We start from the raw sequence: 12,654 nt of genomic DNA on the forward strand, positions 1-12,654 counted from the left end.
TTGAAGGGGTTTAAGAGCATCGATTAATCCTTGGATCGAATTTGATGAAATTGATTTTATTGGATATAGAGGATATATTGAATTTATTTATTCCATAAGAAAATACGACAAATTCATCAAGTACAATACAATATCAAGACAAAACTATCGAAACGAAGTAAATTGGAATAGAAAGTCTATTTTTTAACATATTCTTTAAACAGTGTCATCTTTCAATGATTGCTTATTTAATTGGAAAAATAACATTTTAGAAATAAATTACATTAATACGTTTAAGGAGGAAAGGAATTAAAATTCGGAGCCCTAGTAGCAAGTTAGAAATTAATTTTACGAAAGCCATCGTTTTGCAAGTGAAATTTGGAAGATTACGGAGGCAAATTTCTTCGAAAAATAATTATAACAATTTTGATTTTTCTTTAATTCGTTACTCTTACATACGAATTTTGCGTTTCTAGAATGTTTGCAGTTCTGAAAAAATCTCTATAAAGTATTAAATTTGTTTACAACAAATATTTTAGCCACACAAAAAACTATTCGTGACTACGAATGGGCATAGAAAGTTAAACGAGTTTTAAATTCTGCGTGACAGAATGATTACGAGTATACTTATGAATACTTACCAATTTTGAATAGTGTTATATAAATTGTTTATGTATCTAACTACACTAAATGTATGAAAGATACAGCAAAATTGATTTTTTTTTCTCGCGAAAATCATCATTGATCTCAACTTGGAAAATAAATAGAAGAATATTATCTGCCTTGTTTACGAATCGTTTATACTAGAACATAATGTTAATCGAATTGAAATTATTAGAGAAAAGATATCTGCTTCGTATCTTTTAACCGATCGAGGAACATTAATCTGATTGATGGATCAGATTGGCCGATTAATAGATTCCAAGATATATTTGACATAGATAGAAATTAATTGAATCCACGAGAGTGCAGCCATTGTTCGATCATTTGCATATTTGTATCCATCCAATCGATATTGTTTTCTATATCTTCGATAGTGTTTCTCTTCATGCTCATGGTTATTTTTAAATCATTATTTTTCAAAAAGAATTTTCTTGCCTGTAAAAATAATAAGTTTTTTTGGAGGGGGATGATTCAGTTTTAATTAAAAATCGATTGAAAATTGGTTTTTAAAAATTATAATTAGCCAAGACTTTGAAACTCGAAAGTCAGAATTCGTTTGTTTAATTTTTTTTTTAAAGAACTATTTAACTTAGGAGAAGTAGATATTTAACAAATTTTGATCGATATTAATTATTCTTTTCTATTTGTAATAAATTTTGTCTTCGTTGCAATGAATACCAATTAAAATTTTCTAGAATTTCGAATTTTCCAGTCATATATATTTTTTGAATATCAAAGATTTTCGAGATATAGAATTAGTTTTAACAAATTTCATATATCCTTCCACAAAAATGATCTTACCTCCTGTAACTTTTGACGATCCTTGAACAAAGATAAGATCCCGCAGATAAGCTTTCCTAAAATGTAGTCGTTCGTTTTGTATTTTTCGCGTAGCTTTATCCAGTTTTCCCTACGAGAAAATTTAATATTTGTTGATGCGCATTAAACAATGAAAATTTAACAAAAGCTCTCCTCCTCTCGGAAAAAATTCATCAGTTACTTTACGAAATTCCAGGCAACGTCCACTCCCACAGGATTCAAGGCAATCTTGATCAGCAACGTGGCAAAATCTTGCTTACGAATGAATTTCTCGTCCAATGCTTGCGTGAGATATCTAAAAAATCAAAGAGAAAAATCGAAGGATTTATCGTCTCTTTTGAAACTAGAAAAATATTGATTTGGAAATTCAACGACGATTCGAAAATTTTGAATAAAATGTAAAATCCAAAGATTTCGTAACTTTCCTTTCTGTATTTCACAAATGTCTATAAATTTACGTTCGAGAAACGCCATAAATCCGACGCGGCTTCGACAAATTGGACAGCGACACGCGACAAAATAACAGAGAGGCCTCCAATCGTCGAAGGAGAGTTGTTGGCGATTAGCTATTAGAATGAATCGCTGCCTGACGAACCGTTTAAGAATATCTTTGTCCAGACATCCAGTCAATCCGATCATCATACGTTCCTTTTCCTGTACATCTTGCTCCATCTTCAGTCGTTGCGACATATTCTTGTATATCGATCCAACGTCGCGCGTAAACAGGCCTATTCGTTCGACATTGCTGTATACAAACGACAAAAAGAAAATATTTTGCCAAGTTATTCGCCACTCTCACCGTACGAATAAACGATAGACCGAATATCGACCGGCACCGGTTCGTGCTTGACGTTCTGCAGGAAATTCTTCAACCATTTTCCGGCTCTCTCGAGGCAGTCCTCGTGGCCCACGCTGCAAGCTGCGTTCAATATCAATACACGAAATTCTCTTGAAACGAACGGAAACAAGACAAGATTTTCTTAATGGATGGCTTTTCGTAAAGGTATGTAAGAAGGGGAAGTATGTGTATTGTTCAAAAAATTCTTTTTGGATTTTTAGTGTATCCTGTTCTTTTTTTTTTTTATGATTGAAAGAAAAAGTGATAATGTTTAGCGAATTTAAACTTTCTAATAAAATCAATATTGGAACGATTTGGCGATTTTACAATGGAATTCAACTTGTTGAAAAAGTTTGAGTTGTTAAATACAGTAATATTTTAGAAATTATCAACAACGAAAAGAACTTTTGGATGGATAAGTTTTTTTGATAAAATAAAATAATTTTTCTTATTATTAGGTTTTGAGGTCGATGTACGAAAAGAATTCGTGTAATTGGACAAGATTAAAGAAATATTACGAATCTTACGAAAGATAATTACGTAAGTAGATAACAAAAAATAATAATCTTTTCAAATAATTAAAAGATTTCCTGTTATCACGCAAACTTGAACTAACCTTTCTTTAAACGAATCCTTTAAATGAAAATTCCACTTGATTTTGCGATAAACATTGTCGATTAGATTCTTCGCGTATGACTAAATTTATAACAGAAGAATGTAATGATTGTTACGATTATAACTTTATTTCTATTTTTTTTTTCTTCATGTTACTTGGAAACGTTTAAGCAGAGGTGTCCCTGAAAGCAATCTGTTCATCTGGTTGAACCATTCCACAGTAACGACCCACGGCTGATAAGCGTTTTCCTTCACTAGATAAGAAGTTAGGTTCATGATTATAAAGTAGCTCAAATCAGTTTCCGCTAAAAGAAAAGCGTCGTGCAACAAGTCCGCCCTGTTTATGGCATTCAAAGCCTGAAATCGTTTCAATCGTGAAATCAGAAGCTGATGAAACTTTTAGAAAAACGATGCAAAGTAATTCTGACGCATACTAAATGATTGGTTGATAGTAATTTGCTGAACGTGTTCCAAGCATCTTCCGTGTAATTCACAATGTAATAACCGATCGAATTGTGATTCATTTTGATCCAATCCACCGATCTTCCCACCGATAATTCCACTGTAATTTGGAGTGTGTGTTAAAAAATTGGGGATGAAAATTCGTTACGTGTGCTATTATTACCGCAAGAATAATTAGCGAGAAACCAATCCAGTTTGATTTTATTTCTTTGTCTGCTCGTCACGTATTTAATGGGAATGGTCCAGCCTGTACTAAACAAAAATGAAATTTCGAAAAATTTCACGAATACTTTAATCCTTTTCATAATTATTTTCTGATCAGATCTTGAAACTCTCGAAACATCGAACGATTTGTTTTTTCTCTATCTCATCTCTGAAATTCTTTCAATTCATTCAAACTTTTAATCTATAAAATATATATTTTTCATCTTTATTTCCTTTTCCAATCATTTGATTTTCGAATAAAAAAAGTTTCGACATTTCGAACGTCTCATCTCTAATTTTTCTCATCTTATTTTTTTTACTTTTTACTATGTTCTAACATTTTTCCTTTAACTGTCACTTTAATATTTTTTTTTTTTTTTTTGACTCTTCATCTTTTTCCCTTTCAAGATCGTTATTCACTTTTTATACGTACTCGATCGTTTCATTGAGTCGTCTGCTCGTCACGAAGCGTCGTCGAAGCAGTTGAAAATCCGCTTTGTTTCGGCGGACGTTGACCACCGGAAATCCGGGGAATCTCATCCATCGAGAGACGAAATCTACGATATCGATGGCGGAGCGCGTATTGTTCGCCAGGATATCGAAGAATTCTCGAGAATCCGCATTACGAAACTGATAGGTTTTCAGATACTGTCTGATAGTAGAAAACAAGCTGGCATTGCCAATAGCGTCCTCGAGCATCCTAATCACCGACGCAGCCTACCATTCAACCAACCACAATTGCTGTACTTTCTTTGTCTTCCCTCCGTGCCACTCTTTGACATTAATTCCATCATCAAATTCAATCTTTCCAAATAATCTACTTCTTCTTGGAAGAATTTCTTTTACCTCTTGTTGAACGGTGACGTTTTCTCAACGTACCTTTTGATAAGTCACCGGATCGAATATCTCTTCTATCTCTTCCGGATCCTCGATCCGTTTCACGACAGGACGAGCACGCAGTTTCACATCGTGTTTCATAGAGACGTATTTAGTGTATAAAGGAAAGGAATCCATCTGATGGAAGGGAGAAGATAAAGTTACGATTATATTGTGAAATTTACATTTAATTAATACGATAGGAGGAACAAGATCGATTTAAATGATGACCAGATTCCAATCGGGGAACAAAGAATTGATCGTCAGATGCTCCATGTAAGTGGCGAATCCTTCGTTCAACCAAAGATCGTCCCACCATTTCATGGTGACCAGATTGCCGAACCACATATGGGCCAATTCGTGAGCGATCGTCAAGCTTACGCTTTTCGTATTGACGCAAGAGCTGTTTTCGCTGTGAAGCAGCTCTGTTTCACGGAACGTGACCAAACCCCAATTCTCCATCGCGCCGGCCGTGAAATCGGGTATGGCGACGAGATCTGAGATGCGGGACGAATAACAGAATAATTATTCGAAATTGCTATCGTTTGAAATAAATTGGTGTTGGTCTATTTTCTGAAAATTGCCAGTATTGGAAATAAATGAAGGCCAGAAATAAACGAAGGCCGCAGGGGAGAAACTTGATAAGCTTATTTTTATCGTTTCTCTGTCTTTCTACGTCATCTGGTAAAATAAAAGAGAATGTTTTTAATATACGAAGGGGATGTACATGGGAAATTTAATTTCAAGTTTAAAGATAGAACAATTAGGGAAACTGTAACTCGATAAAATCTAATTTCGACCTATAAAATTGTAAGATCGATGAGTCGATTCTTTAATTACCAAGCTTTGGTAGGGGATAATCGATCTGAAACGTGTGTAGGAGATACTTCATCGTTCTAACTGTGGTGTTCAAGGCGTATCCCACTTTGTGCTTGAACATAGGCCTCACGCAAACAGTTATTGGTATTTCATTTCCATTTAAGAGATCCATATGGGTTCCTATACAATCGAAGTCACTCACGAGAAAGCCAACGAGATAAGTGGACATTGGTGGCGTAGGATCGAAGTGTGCGATTGCTTTGTCTTCCTCGCCTTTCACCGCCTCTACTTTCTAATAAAAGTGCGCGTAATCGTTATATATCTTTTTTAATAAAACTAACATCACTGATTCGATTACCTTAAGAGGCATGTTCGATTGTGCATGATACAAAAACATTTTCTTAAAAATGATATTAATAACGAAAATCGCTTTGAAATTTGGCTCGTCGAAGCAAGGGAACGCAGTTCTGGCGTAAAGTGGCTCGAATTGCGACACCGCTAATTTTCTGCACAAAAATAAAAAATCCAAATTATCATTTCCATTCGATTCTATTTCGATGATTTGTTCGAATATTATATTATCAAATTGCTTTTACCTAATTGATTTATCAAAATAAGTGCTCAAGTAAAATCCGGTCATTTTTTGGGTCAGATTACCGGTGAAATCCATTTTCAAAAAGTATCGTCCCTCAGAGATATTTCTATAAGTGTTGATCACCAACATTTCGCGTTTCATTAACTTAACGATAGATTCTATTTGAATTTCTGTCTCCGGTTTTTCTATGTACAATTTAGTCGACGATATGGTTAAATCCTTCGAGTGTAAAACGATGTGACTTCGATTCTTTAAAAAAAAAAAAAAATTTCAAATTTTTTGCAAATAATATTTTACGTATAAATCCCATTTTGTTTATCATATCAAAATTACTAACATTTAATAATTCGAGATCTATACGAACGTTACCGTGAAATTCATTTTTATTAAAATCAGGCGAAATCGTAATCACATATTTCTTGGGAATTACATCTTCCGGGAGACGTTTCTCGATTTCCATAGACTCATTGTAACGTGGACTTAAATTATCGAAAGGAACCTCGGCGTTGATCGCACGAGAATCTTTCGTCTTCATTAAGACTATTGTAATTAAGATAAATGGCCAGCCGGTCATTTCTAGAACAAAGATTCCTTGTTTCAGCCACACGATTTCTTTATCGTGTCACAGAGTTTAAATTGAGAAACGAATCTTTTTTTTTTTTTTCTTTGCTTACTGAAGTCTCAACTACGATGCAAATACCACTTAATCTCTTCTTCATAAAGATTACTGATTCGAAATATACGTTGAATATTGAATATTATTTTTATTCAAAGAAAACTGGATGATTTATAGCCATAAGAATGGGTTAGATATCTTTACGTCAAGAGACATACTATGCTCACTTCACTTTGTCCGCTCAAGTCATCTTGATATTGAAAACAAAAAGTTTTAAAGAGTTGATTAAAAAAAAAAGAATTGTATCGTTGTTTCGTACACATTGTATAAATAAATGAAAAGGTAACTCGCACTGAAATAATTAGTATCTATAGTAATACTAAAGTGAAAGTAACCAGAAGAGTGGTCATGAACAGACTTCGTAGTAGGCCAGTGAGAGCATTCACAGTATTTTCTAGAAAGAGAGAATGTGTTCAGTGATGAGAAGGACGAGAGAAATCCAGATTATGTGGAGAGGGAAATGTATAATTCTTATATAATGTTGGGAACCGGTTAATTCACAGTGACTTACAGTGTCTTACACTTGACTGTTTGTGTCTACTCCATTCATTTTCAGAACAATAGTGTCAATAAAGGAATAATCTATCATCAAGTCTCATAAAATTTTGTGTAAAATTGAAATTAGTGATTGTTAACTCAAAAAAGAAAAAAGAAAGAGAAAAAAAAGTTTAAAATCCAACCATTATATTTCACAGATTAACGACAATGGCGAGTTACAAATTAGTATACTTCAACGTAATGGGATTAGGAGAACCCATCAGGTTCCTTCTTAGTTATGGAGGCGTCGAATTCGAGGATGTTCGCATAACTCATTCTTCGGAAGATTGGAGCAATATGAAGCCAAGTATAATTCATTCTTTTTTTTTTTTACTCCATTTCGATAAAAATTTGAGAATTTCAACCATTTCGATGTTTTCCCAGCGACCCCGTTCGGTCAGCTGCCCACGTTGGAAATCAACGGCAAAGTTTACTCGCAAACATTACCTATTTGCCGTTACCTGGCCAAACAGTTTAATCTGCTTGGCAAAACTGATTTGGATACGTTGCAGATCGACGCGATCGCGAGCGCTCTTTACGATTTCAGATGGCGTAAATATTGATTTCGTTCCCATGCAAATTGATTCCTTCACGAACGAATATATACTAACATGAATAATGTTTCAATTCAGCTACGTGATCGATAAATTTCCTTTTTTTTCTTTCCAGTGACAATATCGTCTTATTATAGAGAATCCGATCCTGTTTTAAAAGCGAAGAAGAAAGTCGATGTAATGACAAGGGTGATACCGTTTTACTTGAATAAATTGGAGGAATTGGCGAAGAACAATGGAGGATATTTGCATGGTGATAAGGTGAGCATATTATTCATTATAATTGTAAATGAGTTATAAAATTAGTTGAGTTATATTTCATTTATTTTTAGTTGAGTTATGCTGATCTATTTTTCGTCGGCATCTCAGATTCGCTGAATACAGCTTATGAATCGGATATCACGAACAACAAGCCCTATCTAAAATCTTTGAAGCAGAAAGTATTGGCGATTCCGAATATCAAAGCTTGGGTGGAAAAAAGACCGAAATTGGAATTTTAATAATCGATACATATTTTTTACGATGTAAAAAGTATGCATTTGTATATTGTATAAATATAACGAAAGCTCAAATTCAAATATTAGAATTGCATTTTAATTGTTGCGTAAAATGATAATTCAAATTTGGCGGTATTGCATATGGTCTGTTAACTTACCAGCTGTTGTTTACACGTTTCAATATTTAATGTTTAATGAATATACGATCATTAAATATACAATTATGATAAACTGATAATATTAATTGAAAATACATTTAAAATGCAAATGGAACAAATATTGTAATTGAAAACATTTGAAAATATTCAAAGTTTTCGTTTTCAACGACTAACAAGTGGCCTGGTAACCTAATTGAACGAAACGATCGATGAATCTGTTTTTGAATCTTTTTCTCTTTTTTATAACAGTCTTTCGAACAAGGAAATCATATCGATTGATTTTATTATTTTAAAAAAGATTGAATTTTAATTTATTTGGATGCAAGATCGTCGATTGACCATGGCGGTTAGTGGCGCCTCCACTCGGTGAACGGGTGGCGGCAGCTGGTGGCGGCGCGGCCAATAAGCGCTCTCGAATGATCGCTGCGCGTGGAGGGCTGCGCGACCGTCTCCTAGCCGCGGAGCCGTCAGTGTGCGCGCCGCGGAGAGCCAGACAGACAGACATCTTGTAGTAGAATTTAGCGGCGTGGTGTTTTCGACCGTGGGTGTCGGTGTCACGGTTTCGTGTCGCGGTGCTCGTCATTACGGTGTCGTCGCCGTCGCCGTCGTCGTGGTCGTCATCGTCGTCTTCGCCGTCGTCGTCGCCGCCGTCGTCGTCGTGATCGTTCCCCTGTGTTCACGCCGCAATCGTGTCGTTGTCGTTGTCCTCCGCCTCGTCGACGTCGTTGCTGTCGTTAATAATCATCGTCTTACGACTGTCGTTTATCGAGGTTCTGTCGTGTTGCTCGTGTGGTGGTACCGCGGTTGCGAGACCCCCTCGGTGCGGGCCGTGCAGCTCGCGTGGTCCAGCGATCCAGTTACTCGCCCCGCAAAAGGCGTTGGTGGTATCTTTTGTCGGGCAGAGGGAGAGAGCAAGAGAGCAAACGAGAGAGGGAGTGAGAAAAACGAGAAGAGGCATACTGTAGGTCGGTCGGTGTAGTAAATATACGGGAAGTGAGAGGAACACGGCAGAATAATTTCTCACTCTGCAAACGCCCAATGAACAACGCTTCAGAGCCACCGATGTGCCGCACCGTGCGATAACTTCCGTCACCTCTCCGACCCCCGTCTCCTCCCTCCCCTACTCCGTGCGTGTATGTGTGTGTGCCGCGCCGGGCTCTCGAGGTGAAAATACCGCCCTCTCCTTCCACCCAACCCCCCGTTGGAGAGGAACCTACCTCGCGCGAGTAACTACGGCTAGAGAAAGAAGAAAAAAACAGTGACAGAGTGACACGGTGAAAGAGTGGGAGAGAGACGATCCTGTGTGACCGGGAAGAGGAAAAGTGAAATAGAGAAGAGCGAGGAGAGAAAGAGAGCGAGAGGCCGGCGCCCACCCGTCAACTATCCTGATACAGCATGACCTCGAACAACTCGCAGAAGCTCTCCACGACGGAACGAGTGATCAAAAGTAAGCAACATAAATATTTTTCTTATAATCGCGATCGCGAATGGTACATCGTTGTATGTGATATACGATGCCAGCTTGGCTTTGTATGTACGTGTCAGTGTTCGCGCGATCTTAACTTGTGTGTACGTGTGCATGGCCCTGCGGCCTCGTCTTTTCCGGCTACCTCGGTCGGTACGTCAGTTTACTCTCACATTTCTCGACTTGCATTCGTTTTTCTCCCTGTCCTATTATTGATATTACTCGGATGAATCTTATCTATGCTACGCTATTATCCTAATTCTTCAAACAAAACGTCGTATCGTGATGTTTCGAAAACGAATGAGAAATAAATAGGCACGTCAAAACACGTCGCGTGCCGTACAGGATTGATTTTCTTCGTAGCTTCGCGGCGCCATTGCTATCGACCTGCCAGTATTCTCATTGACCCTTCGAATCATGCTTTTCCACCCTACCGTTTTGTCTGCAGTCCCTTGTGTGTACATAGAATTTCATGAATAGATGAGAAAATAGCATTCTATTCCCAATCCGTTATAGTTTCTCTCGATTTATCTCTCGCGCGGTAGAACCTAACCTAATTCGCGTTTTACCCATCAACCCCGCCTCCCCCGCCATCTTCTTGTCTGCAGAATCGTGCGGCTCGCGCGGTTAGCCTCGTTTCCACGAGGTCGAGGAACGGAATTGTCTCGAGGACGCGGCACGCCGCTCGAGGATTTCGCGTCTGGACGTCGTCGTTCGAACAGCTGACCGGCTCGCGTGTACGTGCACTAATGCGTATCCGATGTAAATACGCGTTTCGTGGCCAGGGAAGCAATCATTGGCGTCAACATAGTTTTTACAGGAGTGTTAAATGACAGATTAATTTAAGACGCATTTTGATCGTTCACTTTTCTCAGTACCTTCACATTGGTGCAATTTCAAACGACCTCGTTTTTATTCCGCAGAATAATTAACATCTCTGTTGGTAACCAGCAAACGCAAAAAATGCGGTCAAACGTTGCGCTATGAAACTCGTCGATATGTAGTCGTTAAGGAACTCTCTGCAATGACCTATATTCATAACGAAAGTGATTATTTTTGTAAAGAATGAAAATGATTATGTTCGATTCTTTTCACCATTCACGTTCTCGGTTGTTCACTTTTCATCGGTCATTTCATTTATGCTTTCGTACCTTTAACCGCAGTGCGTATTGTACAATGGCCGCTGTTGGGGTTAATTCCGTTTCCATTCTTTCGGGCACGCGTCAAATCATTGTTCGTGAGTTTGCCGATACAAGCATGTCTTTTTTAACCGAAGAAGCATGTTGACCCACATTACTGGCGAAAAGGGGAAATTGGTTCAGGATGTACAGGTGGCACTTTAGGTCATCGACCTTTATTGCGTGGCGCCCTCCGCGTTGTTTTTCTTTTCCCTTCCGATTTTTAAGTTCCTTTTTTTTTTTATTCTCGTTTTCTATTCTCGTTTTTCAAATTCTACTTCGATTATTCTTTATTTTCATTCGGTAATTTTGTTAATTTTTTGTATTTTGCGATTAATTCATATCGGTTTTTTCAAAAATGTAAAACTTTATGATTTACTTAAATATTTTTACTTAAATATACATCTAAGATATTAACGTCGATGTAATTATTATTCAACATTGTCTTTATTAATTCTTTTATTTTAGATTTTTGATAATTTGGAAAATTATCCTCAATTTGAATCAATAAGAATTCCATTTCATGAAATATATCATTTTAATTTGTATTTTGTATGTTTATCGTGTATGGTACAAAATACAAATTGAGAATAAAAATTCTGAAATTAAATAACAAAACTCAAATCTGTTTCATTTATCTATGATTCAACGATATCCAACGGTGAATTAAAATCACGATCATGATAATTAATATTTTATTTCTATAATTATATCATACTTTGAACATTATCTAATTATGTTCCTATCTTTGAATCATTTTTGTGTATTCATTTCATTATCATGTTTCGTGATCAAATTACAAATAACAATTAACCAAAATAATTAATCGAAACTCTAGATATTCATCAGTGATTCACGCAATTCGATCGATCGATTACAAAAAATCTACTTAACGTATTGATTTCACTGTACGCGCGTTGAATTGACAATTATTAGCACAAGATGAAATGGATCAAAAATAGATGTCGTCGGTCACGTGTATGACCGCGAACTATCAACTACCGAATATAACTCATTGTCGTGACGGGAATATCGTAATTTGGAGGATATCCAAGCCTCGTCGACGATTAACGATTTTTAATCGGCCTTTTGATAATCCGCTTCCCATTATTCATCCACGATTGCGCAGAGGACAATTGCATTTGCTTCTCTCTTGTTTCTTTCCATATTTTTGCGTTGTTTTATTAACTTGTTACTGATGTTTATCCAATTATCGCGAATTTTTCACGAGATGATTTGATTATCATATTGGTTAATTTACAAATTTAATTTACCATGTTATAAATTTCGAAGTTTTCAAAATAGATTTAAAGCAGATATAGAATTGAGAATTCGACAAGATAGTAGGAAATATATTTTTAATAATTTTCGAGTTATTAAATGTAATATATGTAAAAGCTACATGCAGATAAAAGCAAAGGGTTTAGATTGTTCAATAAGAAATTTTTTACTGTTAACTATTTTTAATATTTTGATGCAAATTGTAGTTGCTTCGAATTTAAAAAATTCAGATATTGAAATATTCGACGTAGTTCGACAATTAATTAGTATTATTTATTTCGATAGTAGAAAATTATAACATGCTCGTACTTTTACAAATTTAAAATGCATTTTTCTTCAATTCGTTTTTCAATTTGCAATCACATTATTCCGTAATTATACGAATGTTTGAAATATCGCTGGAAATAGCTTTGCTTTAAATTGCAATGTCCCTACTAT

The 12,654-nt window shown here is 36.1% G+C and overlaps 3 protein-coding genes across 5 annotated transcripts in view; 2 read left to right on the top strand and 1 right to left on the bottom strand.

Annotated features, from left to right (window-relative positions):
- Positions 1-66: 66 nt before the first annotated feature.
- On the bottom strand, positions 67-6,917 carry LOC100867146 (glutamyl aminopeptidase). Of its 2 annotated transcripts, none has more exons than XR_015290737.1 (17): positions 6,545-6,917; positions 6,208-6,446; positions 5,872-6,119; positions 5,634-5,781; positions 5,297-5,567; positions 4,688-4,953; positions 4,460-4,594; positions 4,014-4,297; positions 3,540-3,628; positions 3,349-3,476; positions 3,071-3,271; positions 2,916-2,995; positions 2,261-2,380; positions 2,057-2,189; positions 1,643-1,756; positions 1,444-1,552; positions 67-1,077 (listed from the first exon to the last, which is right to left on the bottom strand). XR_015290737.1 is itself a non-coding variant. In XM_086903364.1 (17 exons), the coding sequence occupies exons 2-17, from the start codon at positions 6,442-6,444 to the stop codon at positions 928-930; spliced, it is 2,742 nt and encodes a 913-aa protein (XP_086759490.1). In that variant the 5' UTR covers positions 6,445-6,446; positions 6,545-6,917; the 3' UTR covers positions 71-927. The 2 variants fall into 2 exon arrangements, 1 of the variants encoding a protein (XP_086759490.1); XM_086903364.1 differs by having other exon boundaries at positions 71-1,077; positions 2,261-2,409.
- Positions 6,543-8,220, top strand: GstS4 (glutathione S-transferase S4). 2 transcript variants are annotated; one of them, XM_012494430.3, is made up of 5 exons: positions 6,543-7,155; positions 7,242-7,390; positions 7,468-7,635; positions 7,753-7,898; positions 7,970-8,220. In XM_012494430.3, the coding sequence occupies exons 2-5, from the start codon at positions 7,252-7,254 to the stop codon at positions 8,135-8,137; spliced, it is 621 nt and encodes a 206-aa protein (XP_012349884.1). In that variant the 5' UTR covers positions 6,543-7,155; positions 7,242-7,251; the 3' UTR covers positions 8,138-8,220. The 2 variants fall into 2 exon arrangements, with proteins under 2 accessions (XP_012349884.1, XP_086759499.1); XM_086903373.1 differs by having other exon boundaries at positions 6,661-6,828.
- Positions 8,221-8,731: 511 nt separating this feature from the next.
- Positions 8,732-12,654, top strand: part of LOC100870848 (serine/threonine-protein phosphatase 2B catalytic subunit 2) — a 161,424-nt gene continuing 157,501 nt past the window's right edge. The window contains exon 1 of the mRNA XM_012493640.3: positions 8,732-9,739. Coding sequence (XP_012349094.1) covers positions 9,688-9,739 — 52 coding nt within the window. The 5' untranslated portion in view covers positions 8,732-9,687. The remainder of the gene's footprint in view (positions 9,740-12,654) is intronic.

The sequence above is a fragment of the Apis florea genome, unplaced genomic scaffold (genome assembly GCF_048593485.1).
Source record: "Apis florea isolate Af1SG1 unplaced genomic scaffold, ASM4859348v1 contig_2291_pilon, whole genome shotgun sequence".
Taxonomy (NCBI): domain Eukaryota; kingdom Metazoa; phylum Arthropoda; class Insecta; order Hymenoptera; family Apidae; genus Apis; species Apis florea.